The sequence below is a fragment of the Ooceraea biroi genome, chromosome 1, assembly GCF_003672135.1.
Source record: "Ooceraea biroi isolate clonal line C1 chromosome 1, Obir_v5.4, whole genome shotgun sequence".
Classification (NCBI taxonomy): domain Eukaryota; kingdom Metazoa; phylum Arthropoda; class Insecta; order Hymenoptera; family Formicidae; genus Ooceraea; species Ooceraea biroi.
Genome location: NC_039506.1, coordinates 20,499,707 through 20,515,088, shown reverse-complemented (window position 1 = coordinate 20,515,088; position 15,382 = coordinate 20,499,707). Strand labels below are relative to the sequence as shown.

At 50.7% G+C, this 15,382-nt stretch overlaps 1 protein-coding gene across 1 annotated transcript in view; it reads left to right on the top strand.

The window, feature by feature from the left end:
• The first annotated feature begins 300 nt into the window (after positions 1 to 300).
• The window catches only part of LOC105278547 (beta-1,4-glucuronyltransferase 1), a 30,028-nt gene continuing 14,946 nt past the window's right edge, over positions 301 to 15,382 (top strand). Inside the window, exons 1-2 of the mRNA XM_011337712.3 lie at positions 301 to 698; positions 14,232 to 15,211. Coding sequence (XP_011336014.1) covers positions 597 to 698; positions 14,232 to 15,211 — 1,082 coding nt within the window. The 5' untranslated portion in view covers positions 301 to 596. The remainder of the gene's footprint in view (positions 699 to 14,231; positions 15,212 to 15,382) is intronic.

Sequence of the window (15,382 nt, the reverse complement as noted above, 5' to 3'; positions counted from 1 at the left end):
GCTCACGTTACTCCTACGTGCTGAACTCACTCCCAAAGTCATGAATCCCATGAAGTTGAACGCGCATCGAGAGAGACGCGCATACCCCCAGGAGATAACCAAATCTACCCTGTCCTACCACACGAAGTTCCGCTCTGTTCAACCCCGATTCGGCGCGGCGGCAGACCTTCCTCGCCGGATAACAGCGGAGACACAAGCGCGGCTCCGTTCCCTTCGCCGAGGAGGCCCTGATCGATCCGCATCCACCGGTTGCGCGCGCGCTCGTCGCATGCGCGGAATTAAAGCCGCGCCGCGGGCTCGCGCGGACACGTACGTGCAAGAGGGAGAGAAGTGCCGGGTGGCGAGATAGCGCGCCGATAACCCTCCGGAACCCAGCTGCACCTTCGTAAATAGACGCGTGAGTCCGCCTCGCTTCGTCGGGTTCGCCTCTGGGTCACGCGTACCGGACGCGCCGCGGCGGAAACGCGGACTCTTGCGGGCGTGGTCGAGCGCGTGCTTCCGCCGAGCGAGGGCGAGGGTTCCGGAAGACGACGAGGCACACTCGGCTCAGCGTGCGCGGAGGAGACTCGGGGTGGACGCGTCGATGGTAGCACCGGATGTACGGTGAGCGTCAACCCGGCACGGCCGACTACGCCATCAGGCTGCCGCCAAGCGGGGAGGAAGTCTGTCTCGCGTGCCAGCACACATCAATGGTTCAGGTGAGCGAGCGTGTGAGTGAGTGAGCGAGTAGCGTGAGAGCGAGTGGCAGAACGGTCTGAGCACGAGCGACGGGCTGGCTGGGGGTTGCGCGGCGCGGTGGTGGCGTCGCTCGTCCGGGGGATGACGACGGCGCGCGCGTGCCGTCGTTTTGCGGCTCGACGACCGCGATGACGATGGTGAAGCGCAGCCACTCGCCTTGCTTGTTGCATCGCTGCTGGTTCGAGCATCAGCTGTGAGAACGACCAGCCGACCGAGGGGGATGAAAGAGATGTCGCCACTCGAGACTTCGGTGCAACCCTCACGTGCTCGCGGCCGCGGTTTCGGTCAACCGTGTCTGACTCGATCGTGTCTTTTTCCCCTGTTTTGTCTTCGTTCCGGCGGATTATCGACGTCGTTCCTGGGAAACGTCTACTTGCTGTCTACTACGCTATACTTAATTGATGCAATCATGTTTAATTGATGCGCCGGACACAAGGGCGATCTATAACGTCGGCGGTTACGCCGTGCTGCTCTCTTATTCGTAATTTACGACGTTGATATAGTGTAGACATGAACGCGCGCGCGTCGTGTCTCCGTTCGTGATATATGCATGTCGGTAGTGCGTTATCCGTGTCCACTGTCATGTCGATAGTATGTAACTAAGGTATTTGTTGGTAGGTACGTTCATGAAATTATACATTGATTGACGAACGTTCTTCATCTGTAAAAACTCATGTATTAAAAAATGATAAACAGATTTCTAATTACATTTTGCGAGATAATTTAAATAAAATTTAACTAAAAATGAAGTATCAATAAAACTATTTCTGTCTCTAATCTTTAATTTTAATTTTTAGTGCTGCACGTGTAATAATAACGAAATCGTGCTTATCAAGTACCCCTTTAAACTTCAGATTCCCAGAAGCGCATTAATCCACGAATCGTTTCTCGTAACCCATACTTCCTATAGTAAAGTCGCACGCGTCGAATGGGACCATTTCGAGGGTGAAGGGGTGCGTCAACAAGAGCGCGAGTGGCCTCGTAACCGTACGGTTCCGTATTATAACAGCGCCAAACTCTCCCTCACGCTTCCTCCCTTTCTCCCCGGGAGTTCGCGCGGAGTATGCGAGACCATGAAAATCGCGCGGCGCACTTTACCGAAGACTATTAATCCGCAACGACCCGAGGGGGTGAGACAGCGATCCACGCCAGGGGCGGAGGAAGCGGAGGACGCGCGCGCGGGCGTAAACCCTCAGTTCCGCTTCTGCAGTGGCCCTTTATGTAAATGGATAATGGTTCTACAGCGGTTGGCTGGGTTCCTAGACGAGGCGAGTACGTTGCTACTGCCGAAGGGCAGTTCATTAACTGCCAGACGCCGGGTTCGATGAGAGAGCTACGGCACGAAGAAGGCTTGAGATAGAGAGAGAACCGAGGCTGCGAGAGCGAAAGAGCGAGACGTGAACGGCTTTGAAGTGGCGGCCGTTCCGACGCGCGGAACAATGAGAATTATCTTCTATTTCTCTCCGTTCGCCGCTTCCGTGCACCAGCCGCGTGCGCCACCCTCTTTCGCCACCCCCGTAGCACTCGCTTATACATGCTCGTCTCTCGTCGTTCCTTAATGCGCACACAACCATACAAGAATACGCCGACTCTCTATCTCTCTTTCTCTCTTTGTCTCTTTCTCTGTCTCTCTCTCTATCTCTTCACCCGTTGATTGGGACGCTTCAGGCGAGGCAATAATCGCACCGGTAACCCCCGCGGGCTCTCACGAAGGCTGTCTTAATGGATTGACGGGGTTGGAGGTGGGCGAGTGTTGATACGGGACGCGCTTCCGCATTCATCCCGCGTTGCCGTGGATTCGACGATAAAAGACCGATTGCTGGCTCGCACTAATTACGCGAAGAAACGACGCGAGAATTTCATTTCCGCTGGCACGATGAGTGCATTATAATGCAAATAGCTATTGGAAGGAGTACAAGAGAACGCGGTGTTTCGACGATCGGGTAGATTTATTCGGCGCAAAAAGAAATGAGTGATAAGCGCACGGTTATACTGTTAAATGTGACATTAGTTCGCGTCTTATCTATCTAACTATTTTCAACTAGACAATAAGTAATTGTATACTCGACGACTTTTATTTACACTTTTGTTCGAGCGGTCAAAACTTTTTATGATAGTTTAATTTGTCATTATTCCGGGAAGTATTAAGGTAATCTAGAATGTCGTTTGCCAGATATTTTCTCCAGATATTTTTCAGTTTTTGAGTGCCGAACCACCACGCTGCAAATTTCTTTATTTCCAGCTACATTATTTTTTCCAAGCGAAGATAACATTTATTATTGATTAATAAACATAGAGTGGTCATTCCTTTCCGAGAAACCTTTCCGTTCAGAGTTTCGACAGTTGTCACAGCAAAAAGATTGACGACTTCCGATGATGATTTTCGATAGTTTCGAGTTTCGCGCGCTGAGAGTGCGGTTCCGATCTTCGGTGCATCAAGGCGCGACTCAGTCAGCATATGACGATGAATTTATTATCGTTATTCGATCCGGGAATCTGCCATCCGCCCACAAACTTATTAGTGTTAAATAAACGAGTGAATAGTGAACGCAATGTGATTATTTGCCTGCACCGCTCCTTCTTTCCGAGTCCTACCAAGCACCGAATCAGCAGCATCGGCGATGGTGAGTAATTGCCACGCAATATCGATCTTTCTGCTCGCTCGAGCAATCATTACCTTGTCACATTAACTTGTGATTTCTACATTGACCTGGAAATTTGTATTACAGCGATTATACAGACACATTATATGTGTAGAAAATTTGTTTACCGCAAACGTTCAAAACCTATTAGCTGCTAAGCCTATTTTGCAAATATTGCAATTGCGACGTGCTCAATATTGCGAATAATTAAATTATCATTGACATCAGATATTCGAGTCGTGACGATTCGAATAATCTGACTTTTCTCCCGAGAAGCCATTTCAGTCTTCATCTTATGTGACTTGCTGCTGACATCTTCACCACGTCGCAGCGAGGTTTCACGCTGAGAGAGAATGTGGCTCGAGGAAAAAGTGACGAGTATCGGGTGCATGTGCGTGACTGTTCACAGCAGTTCACTACCGGATATGATAACGGCGCGTTATATCTATCTAATGATTCCCTGTTGGAATAATTGTCAGCGGCGTAATCATGTGTTTGCGTAAAACGACTGCTTCCGCGCTGACGCGATTTTATCCATATTTTACATCTTCCATAAGTCTGCATATTTCGCGAACGCGCGCCAACCGACCGGCCGGGTTTTTTCTCCTAATTGTAGATTTATCGTGCGTTAATTCGTCCACTTTGCCGCGTATTGTATGCTCGCTAATTATCGGCGCGACTCATCACTCCCCCGCCCGGCAATTATTAACGAATAAATCTAATAATTAACAGCGTTTCATTAACGGTTGCGCCGATACCGCAGGTTATTTATGTAAACCGCGAGATTATTTATGTTTTAATTGCAGCACGTTTATTGTAGCACGTCGGCAAACAGGGTTCCCTTTGTGTTTTAGTTAGTCGACGACCACGCCGTGTTAATGATTTTTATGCGCACGCAATGCAATTTACCGACAACGGAATCGTTAACTTGGCCGCGATAATTATTATCTCCGCAGATATTGAGGAACACGGACGATTATAAATAATTCATGTAATCACTCGTAAATCATAACGCTACGGCGACGTGACGTGATTACATCGTTTTTCGCGCATGGACGTTTAACGCGACGTATTAAGAATCGTCGAGTGTCACGTTTCCCTTAAAGCATGACGCAATTATTCTTGTCAATTTTCAATCTTTCCATTTCGATGCTTGCGCAATAATTGTCCGCACGTCTGATAAAATATCGGAAAAAATCTCCGTATTGTTGCAATGAATAATTACGATGAACGGATGACGCGCATTCGACAAGCGCGTATAAAGATAAAAAAAAATACGCGAGAAAGATACTCGGCTTCCGGTATTCGCAGCAACCGACATATCTTTTATTCTGGAAGCGTATATCAAAAAAACCGTACGCGCCTCGCGTATTTTTATTAATTTAATATAATACATCGCACTGTATAAGGAGTGGCATGATTTATGCGCCGCTATCAGTCTGCCCATATTGATCGACGTGCCTGTAGTCTACGCGGGGAGGATGTGGCAGGAACGCGAGCGCGAAACCCTCCGCTGGGGTTGCTCGCGACCGGGTTTTTCGCTCGCGTTAACGCGTCGCGTCGTCGGACGTCGAGCCGACGAAAATCAGCGTCCGTATAATCCGCCGGATGCTTGATCGGTCAGTCGAGGCAGGGTGAGAGAGGGATGGACGGGTGAAAATATAGAGTACTCGACGTGGATATATACCGACCCGAAACGACCAATTTATTCGCGGTCGAGTTACCCTTCTGTGCCGCTGCTCCCGTTGATGGTATCTCCTGCCGTGCGCGAGCAGCGAGTCCGAAATCGTCAGTTCGATCTGAACCATCGACCCCGCGTATTCGCGGGGGATGCGGATGGAGAGGACGTCCGATAGAGAGATACATCCTCCTCTTTCTCTGCCCACTCTCGCCAGCCCCCTCGCACCCCGTCACCCTCGTCGCTTCGTGTATGTTCTCTCTCGCGCGTTCACGCTCGTCAACCCCGTAACTTGTTTGATTTCAATCATTTTCGAGTGTTTTCAATATATTTTCCAAGTGTGCTTTCGATGCGGGGCGAGCGCGAGCACGAGCCAGGTATATTGTTTTATCGTTTCCGGTTGTTTTCAATAGGCTCGGGATACGCGCGACGCGGATATGCGAATCGAAAACGTTGCATTATAACCGACGCCCGAATGCTGTCTGAAGTCCCACGCGCGCCGGACGAATTATTTTTTTTATCGATATCCGTGTTTCCGTTATGCACCCGTTCTCGACTACCCCCGCCAACCCCTATTCGCCGTTTTTCGCGGGATATATGGTGGCGATCCGCGCTGAAGCACGATCTTGCAGAGTACACGCTCACATTTGATGAAGGGTCCTCATTAAAGAGCGCATACGCGTGCTTTCGCATTCCGATTGTCGAATGTAATATTTTATTTACGAGTTTTGCGATATAAGTGACGCATGAGAGAAAGCTTAATGAGAGAGACCGGGAGTTTAACCAGCGCTCTTGACCAGTTCAAAATAAATTATTTTAATGTAAATTACACAAAATATCACAGTTTAAATTAATCTAAATTTCTGTTATACATTCACGAAATGATCAAGATACGTGATCGCATTACACATTGTCGACACGACGCACTCTACGCGAAATTTATCTTGGCAATTCGCGATTTCCGCACATTTTCCGGATATCATTTTTTATTCATCGTACCGGCGTGCACTTAATCATCCTTGGCTGATTCCGCGTGTTAGTAGTAGCGCTTCGTGCATGAGGGGCAGTAATTACTCGGCCGGACGGTTCGTTTCGAGGAGGGTGAGAGGTAGCGTTGCCGCGACGTGATTTACATGTCTGAGAAACAGAAAACTCGAGGAGAGTAGGCTTGACTGGCGCCGCGTGCGCCACCCCCGTGTTTTCCTCGCTTTCTCCCCCGAGGCCGTCGTCGGGACCTACCTTTCGCCGGCTGCCGGTGACGCGTCTTAGAATCGCAGCTTGTTTAATTATCTCGGCAGTTATGCAAAGCAAATACGTGCACCGGGAGGAATATTGAAGATGCGCTAATTATCGCGTAAAGACGTAAAAAAGGAAGGACGGAGGTGGGTTCAAGTACGGGTTGCGAAAGGTCGGGAGAAAAAGCGAGGGAGGAGCGAAAGGGACGGCGAGTGCGGGAGGGGTTGCTTAATTGCAGTGGTTTCGCCACTCGACGAGGATGACTCTCGTCCTTAACTCCTGCGACGGGACTACACTTCTTCCCTGTCCCCCTTCCCTCATCCCTTTCTCTCCATCCGCGCGACTTTGCCGTTACATAAGATTCCTCTTCAAAGTGTTCCTCACCGAAAGCGAGTAACTAGCTTTTGCGCTTATACGGCTGGTAATTATCCGGGTGATGTTTCCGGAAAGCGGATTGCAACAGGGGAGGTAAGCGTCTTGATATTTTGCGGGATCGTTGGCGCTTCCGTGAGCGACCGTCGAGCGTGCGATACATCGAGGGTGAAAAGACCGCGAGTTGGAGACTCGCGCTTTTCCGCGCGCGCAACGATGTCCGGAATTGAAGCTTTTCCGTCGCGCGAGGATGTAACACTCAAAGAGTATCGTCCCGAAGTACCTCTCTCGAAGTATCTCATTTGCGACGTCGTTATCTCGGTATAAAAACCGGACGAGCTAGCGAGGAAACGGCGGCGGGGGCTCAGCCTGTGAAATTACACAGATAAGATTATTCAATTTCGCGGGGCGGAGAATCCTCGATTCTCCTTCGGGCACTGCTTACTTTCCGATACGGCTCAGGATGACGTGGGAATTTATTAACGGATATAATGAAGTCTAATGTACACTTTCATGATCGAGCGAGCGCGCGTCGAAAGTCACCGGACGGAGCTGAGGAGCACGGTCGAGCGAGCGGAAACACCAAAAGGGTGGCGCTGGAGTGATAGAGCGATTTTTTATCGGCGGTCTGCTTAGCATAAAACGACTCGTGAGAGGTATCGAGAGCGAAACCGCGTTGCCCTCGTTCGACGGTGGAAGAGGGATACCGTTCTCTCGATCTCGATAATACGCGGGTCGGCCTATCCCTCTGCTGCTGCCGTTGCTGCTGGCGAAGGAGGCGAGGGGGGACGGAATTCAGAACGAGCGAGATTCGTTTATTATCGCAAACCGCATCTCTCTCGAATGGCCTTTTTCAGCCGGCGTATCCGGACGGTCGGCGGGATAACCGGCGGAAGCGAGAAGGGTGAGGCGGGGGTGGGTTTCAAAGAATTTCCAATTCTCAGCCTTTCAGCGGCGTCTTCGACGTTACGTCCGCGCGCGAGATGGGTTACCGTAATGAATGGTATTCAGTTTATTCCTGGAGCTAAGTTATACGTTGCAGCGTGAGCGAGCGCGCACACGTCGACGTTGCAGAGCGGCGCGATGCGCCGGCGGTCGCATCCGACGCCGGCGCTGAAATGGGACCGCGGGGAAATTGAAAGGCGAAATTTTAGCCTTTATCCGTTATCCGCACGCGAAACTTGGCACTCTTTCTCTCCCCTTTCTTCCCTCTTTTATGGCGCCCGGCGTAACGGAGAACCACCACATCGATGCTGGGTGAAGTGGAGTTTATCGTGCGTTTTCCGACGGCAGAATGCACAATCGAAATGAAAACAGGCATAATGTGGAAAAATGGACTGTTGACCGAATGTATTAAAGTGTATTGCGACAAAGTCCGATACCGGGCGGAATGAACGAGACCAGAGAGAACAGGGGTGAGTGGTTTTTGCAACGAGCGGACTACGCGAGAAATGATTGTCCGCGACTGTGAAAACATGATGAAGTAATCTGATTAATAATATGAGAGTATTAAGAGAAGGATTTCTTTCCAGTATGTAATACATATGTGATACGAGTATTGCTATCATCAGTGTTTTACAGCTTCTTTCTTGAAAATGGACCAGTAAAAATAAGTATATCCGAAATCCCGTAGTGCTGTTATCGGGGAACATGAAGAATGCGTTCGTCTAGCTAAGGAAAACAGTAAAAAGCACCGTCACATGGTGGAAACAAATATTTCCTTCGCCGGTATTCCGTCGAGTTACAAAACGCTCTCATTCGTTATTCATTTTCTTCTTTATTAGTAATTGCATTTGTCATTTCAATTTTTCGTTTCTACGCCTGAAAAATAAGATTGGTACTACATTAATTCAAATACTGGTCGTATGTATAAAAATACTTTATTTTTATTAATTAACAAATATTCATTAACGCCTGATTAATGAATATCTCAGTAGACATTAGTCAGAAATTCTCAAAGATGATGGAAGTTCGAAAATTTGCCCGACGGGGGTTGCCTGTTTGATTCGGATTTCATCCCGCGCGATTCGAATGCGATTCAGGCGAAGACCGCAGTCCGGGTACACAATTTGATAATGGGTTAGCTGTGTAATGTGCACACACACTTGCCAGTCGGTTCCCGGCCCTAGGCTACACGCCGGTGTTACAACGCTGCTGAATCAGTGATAACAACGTGTTCGCATAATCAATCATGCCGTGACTCCACCTTCCACACACACCGTCGCCGTGTTGCGCCTCCGCCAGTACTTTGCGTACTGTACCGTTACCGTAGCAGCTACCTAGCCACCAGCCCTTCGTGTACCGTGTCGAGGAACGTGCGTTGGCAAGCATCTACCTGGTTGCGTACATGAGTTGCCATCGCGTTCGAATTATCGGAGTACCTTCGTACGAAACGTCGATGTTGCGTACCGGCGGATGGCTAGTTTGCTCTTTCGAGTTCCCGCACAGCCCTTCGGGGATTCCTTGCTTTTTGATGCCCGACGTCGGAATGACCGCTCGACTTTTTGCAATTTGTAAGGGTCGTTGCGTTTTTCTGATTGGTCCAGGAATCGGTCCAGCGATCCGGAATATCGTCGTGTTTATCGCTATTACTTTGCCTTCTGCTTTGTGGAAATACATTCCGCCCTTTCTGCATCTGTCTGTCTTGTCTATTCGTTTCGGTCTTTTTCTTTTCTCGGTTGAATCGTTGTACTCGAGCTTGTTACATTTGTGCAAACGCCCTTTGCCCGCGGCAAAGAACATCGGGGATGAATATCGACGAAGCGACGACGTATACGTCGCTGGTACGTCGCGTTGTCCGATCGAGCTTGTGATCGGCTCTGGCAACGCGCTGCCTCATCGATTCGGACCATCGATCTTTCTCTTTCATCTCCTTCGCGTGGACGCCACCGCAATCGCCGCGTATTTGCAAACGACATGCACATGAGCGTTCGTTGCTTACCGTGGAAGGTGCGGCATTTATCGGAGAACAACGCTGTTCTCTCTGCGGCGGAGACTCGGTTGGGCCAAACCGTTTGATGTGTCACCGTTCGCAGCATCGATCGCTGGACCGGATTCTCGCGGGCGAGGGTGATGAGATCGGAAAGAGAATTACTCGAACGTCCTCGAATGGTACAGCTTATGATACCTGGAATCTACCGAGCGAGAGAAATATCGCAGATATATCATGAATAATTCTGACATCATAAACACGTGTCGAGAAAAACCGTGCAGAAAAATAAACGTGTACAACGCTCGTTACGATTTGATATGATTCATCTCGTTACGTGAATATCTCATGCGAATTTGAAACTTTCTGCGGAATCTTTATCGGTCCAATTAAAGTATCCCTTTAACTTTTAATGGTTAGTCGATATGCAGCGATCTCTCGGACGCGAAGTAGTCGTTAGTAGTTACACTGCGGGATCACGGCAGATCATGTTTCCCGGACTTGGAGAGCGTCCCCTCAATCTGGAAATTATTAGATTCACCCTCTTTATGCGAGCGACGTCCCGTCGTGCCAGGCGTCCGCCGGGAAAAAGCGGACGAGAGGATAAGGATACCGGATGGCCGCGGCGGTTCCGGGGTACGCGCGCGCGGATTCGGAGCACTACCGAATGCACATCCCCAATGCATTCTGTGATATTACGCGCGGCAGTCTCTCCCTCTTGCAATTGTAATGAGCGTCCGCTGTGCGCGACGTAGAGATTTGCCGGCAGTAATAGCATGCAAACATCCTCGCGCAGAGGGAACACGAGGAGCGAGCGTTTCCTCCCGGTCCCTCTTTTCCCGTGCACGACGTCACGACGAGTTAATACATCTGCCCGCCAGACACTGGAGGCAACCCAGGGGTGGATGGAGAAGCGACGGCGTGCCCGTCCTCTCGAGCGAACGTCGTCGTTGACGATGGCGTCGGTGGAGGCAGGAATCTCTCTCGCCGTTTCACACCGGCGTGCACGGCTGCACCTGGCGGTTTCCGCTCGGCGTTATAAAAATCTCTGCAACTGATGTTTCCCCCGACGTCGACGGTCCCGTCCATCCCTCGCAGACTCTCGCAGCACTCGCAGACATAGACAGAGGAGAGCTCTTTTCGTTCGAGATTTACTTTGAATATTCCGGGAACCGTCCCGCGCCGCCTCTCTTTTACTTTAATTACATAGAAATTTATTTACTTGAATGAATTTTTCTTATACGCACGCTCATCACGCGTCATCGCGCCATCCTGCGTGAATTTTCGCGCAAATGTTGCAAATATCACCCTCGCGATTATCTCAGTGAAACCAGCGGAACGCAGAGATGACGCGAGAGCGCGAAAGAGTTCGCTTCGCAATAATGATACGACAAGCAGCGAGATGGAATGAAAACAAAGCAGCGGAAAAATCGCGTTTACCGAACAAATTATAAGAAAATAGTTATGACGAAGTTGGATAGCTACGTACTGCTGCAATGTGTAATGGTAGTCTTTCTTAGCGCGCACTAAGAAAAATATACTGTACGCGACGGGGAGCTCGCAAAACTTCGACTCGAACCGCTTTAGACAATCTCGCGAAGCAGTATCTCTCTCTTTCTCTGCCTTTTCTGTTATAATTTTTCCACTCTCTCTGAGATGCATTTTGCGACTATCCGCAGCTTACACGTGCCACGCCGTTTACAAATATTATCCGCGAAAGCGCGTGATAAACGCGGAAGAGCAACCGCAACTTGTGCATATGCTGCTAGTTTGCGGCTAGACTATACATAGGAAACTTGATAACATGATAAAACTGCACCTCGGAGCATCGGCACTAAGCGATTAATTCGCATGTTAACATTTTGCGTCTTCCACGCTGCGGTACTTTTGCAATTTTAAATTGCAACAATATCGCAGCCGGCGCTGAGAACATTGAACCGTTCTGCTCGACCATCACGTTACCTCTGACGTAAACGGATGTGAGATGCGGAGAGAACGTATCTCGGAAACATTGCTCGCGTTTCCACGAAGCTGCAATCGGTTTGGTATAAAAGGATCCGGAAGAAGCGAGCAACGAAACGTTCGCTTATAATTCCGCAATATCGCGATATCGTCGCTCTCGCTGATTTTCCTCTGACGTTGTCGGACGTGCTCTCGATGTCGTCAAACATTTATATCCGCCACATCCGCGTCGAGCACAAGGGTTGTTCCGCGAGAGCCCTCCGCGAGGGAATACGTATGTTCGTGCGCGTTTCGAGTACGAGCTCGGAATACGTTCGCGAGGAACGTAACGCAACGTCGCGGAAGGAGTGCATTACGCGCGCGACTCGCTCCGCACACAAACGACACCCCCTAATGCATCCGATATCCGCGCCCCAAATTCGGTCAAGGCCCCTCGAGGAGATGCATTTCCACTCGAGACCATCTTCTGGCGCTCAATTCCGCTGCGAGATGCGCCCGCGCGCGCACGAATGGCCGACGTTCGCTCGTCCGGTCGGCGGCAGCTTGGCCGACCAGGAAGGTCGACGGGGGGGTCAGAGGGAGGAATGATTTATCTCTCTCGGGCGCGAAGATCTCACCCCCGGGTGTTAGTTCCGCCGGTTGAACATCCAGATGGAAAGCGCAGCCGGCGCGCGAGAATGGCCGCGAGGAAGGGGTTGCCGCGCGCGCGAACTTCTTATCGGGGGTGTGTATATAATTTTCGGTGAGTTCGCCAGCTGCAGGGGTGCAGAGGCGCGGCCGCCCTTCGACCGAGAAACTCGCGCCCGATGTTTACGGTCCGTGCAGCAACACATTGTTCTCTAAGGCGCATTAGGGCGGATTCCCAAAGGTGCGTCGGTTAGTTCAACGCGGTTTAGCGGCGCGATTTTTGCCCGAGGTATATCCCGGCATATCGAGGGGTAGTGTTCGACGTTTCCCGGGGCGAGTAACTCGAACGTGCACGCGATGTTTCAACCCTAAAGTTCAGTATACGCTGCAGGACCGAACAGAGTAAATCGCAAACATTGCGCCAAGTTCTCTCAGAATCTCAATGGCAATATACAACTTTGAGCATTCCGTAGTTTTCACCTCTTCGTTCATTAGCTTCGCAAAAGATATCTTGAGCTCAAAGCTGAACGAAAGAAAAAAATGATTTTCCTCTCTATTTTTCGTCTCTTCCTTATTCTTGGAAGGGCTGTCGCTGGCGGCATGTCGTCGTTGATTTTTGCAATGAGTCCCATCGGAGCAGCGTGGCCGCTTAATTAGAGCAATAAAACGGCCCTTCCGTCCTGCTCTCGACACTCACGACAGACACGCCGTGTTCTCGGTAAGTTGCACGTTGCAGTTTGCGCTCACCCGGTGACCGAACCACTTACACGAGTTTGTTTAAAAACAACGTCAGCCGTTGCGATGTTATCGTAAGTTCTTCGCCGGAAACCACCCCCGCCGGGATAATCTCCCTATTTATAGAAGAGAGCGGAAGTATCCCCGGCTTAAACGGGCCTCCTGTTCGCTCGGCTTTCTTGACTCCCCTCGCAAATACGCGTGCGAAGGATATAATCCGATTACACGTTTTGATACGTTCAGAGACGGTGTAGAACAACGCCGTGCGCACAACTACATTTTGTCGGCTGTATTTTCTCCCCGTTCGCTTTAGCCACGTGCGAGGTTCCAGTCGGGAGGGCAACATTTTGGAGTTGATTATGGAAACTGTAATTCTCAGGAATTCTCAGCACTCGCGTGACCAAATAGGAAATATTAATGCGTTAGAAGGGACACATGGTTCCTGTATCCAGCTTAAAAGAAAAAGATTAAAAATGTGCCTGGCGAAAATTATTTCGCAACGCCGCGCATTCCTCCGTTGCGAGACATCAAGATATTTTACTCACGTTATGCCCCACCGCAAATAAATAACGCACTTCACACGTACTTCCTTCCGGCTGCTCCCCGAGGAAGATTCATTTTATTCGGAATAATCCTTCTCGGGGCGTTAGTCCGCCGCGTCGGGTACTAATGCGAGATTCGTCGTTATACGACGGCCCCATCTCGCCGTCCGGTCGGTTTTATTCCGCTCACGTTTCCCTATGAAATTATTCACGCCGGCCGACGACACATTGTGCCCCGCGGTTCCGGAAGAATAAGTGGCGAACGTAAAGCGCGGAGGCGGACTTTCCTTGTGGACTCGCCTCCGTATAACGTGAACGCGTTACGACACGCGAAAACACGATAGTCGGCCCGCGATTACTCTTGCACGTCGTATTTTCGGCAACTCTCCGTTCTGTCCGGAAGCACGATGATAAACTCGATGGAATCGCGCCGAGATTCGTCGTTCCGTCTGGCGAAGCTTGCTCGTTATCGTGTCACCATTACTTTGTCACGCGTGCCAGCGAAACCGGTATCAGTTTTGGATGCTGCAGACTCGGAATAGTGACAGTAATAGCTTCATTCGGTACGCGAGTGTGCAACAAATGTACACTTTACAAGTCAGAGCAAAGAAAATATGAGATCGTTCTGAGATCAAACGAAACAATTGTTCCATTCAGTCAAAGTACCATCTCGTGTACCATCAGCATCTCTGCAAGATGATACTGGTTTCGACGTTTGCACGAGGCAGCGCACGGGCAATAACCAACTCTTTGCCTGTTCTCGCTTCCAGCTGGGATGCCGGCCGTGGAATCTCAGTCTGACGAGCGTGGTCATCCTGGCGCTGTCGAACATACTGCTGACGTTCCTGCTGCTGCAATCGGAGACCTGCACGCCGGAGGCGATCCCGCGGGAGGTGGAGCCGAGTGCCGTCACCTCCGACTGGAATCTCGGCGGTCTCGGTGTCAAGCAGGAGCTACCGCCGCCGGATTGCGTCACGCAGGATTACCAGCCGATGTCACCTGACGCTAACAGCCTGAAGCTAGATATCAGGCTCGGCAGGTGGGACGCACGCCGGATATTCCGCACCTTCGACTCGATCCTGGTCGGCAGCCACTTCGCCGAGCTGTCGCAGACTCACCGGGTCTGCTTGGCCACCCAGAGCTCCGTCGAGAAGTTGCACTCGCTGGTGCAAGTTGCCCTGCACTGGACCGGACCGATGTCCGTGGCCCTGTACGCCGCCGGTGATGATGAGTTCGAGGTACTGCAGCGTTACCTAGTGTACCTGACGAGGTGCTACGAGTCGATTCGCCAGCGGGTGGTCTTCTCCCTGGCCGTGCCGAGGACGCGGCCACCCCGAAAGCAGCCGCGCGTCTTCGAGCTGCCGGACGCGGTCGACTGCGCGAAACCGGAAGCTACTCTGAACGAGCTCGCCACCCGTATACCCAGTGAGCAGACCAACTGGCGGATACGCAACGTGTACCCACAGAATCACATGCGCAATCTGGCGCGCAAGAACTGCCAGACCGAGTACGTGTTCCTGACGGACGTCGACATCGTGCCGAGCTTCAACCTGACGGTCGCCCTCGACGAGTTCCTAGCTGCCGACAAGTGCGAAAAGTGTGCCTACGTAATACCCACGTACGAGCTGGACACGCGAGTCAGGTTTCCGCAGAACAAGACCGAGCTGATCAGATTGGCGCGGAAGGGCTTGGCGCGACCGTTCCACCAGAAGGTCTTCATACACAATCAGTTCGCCACGAACTTCACGAGGCAAGTGGACTTGGTCTAATTATCGGGAAGTGAAATGAGATAGTGGAGATCTTTACGGGAATTTTCTAAATAGCGTCTGCCTTAATTGAGCGGGGGTAACCGATAACCAGGATGAAATCGCGCGGTGAAATTAGTAATTCAATACAGTGCACGTACAGTGTACGTTCGGGG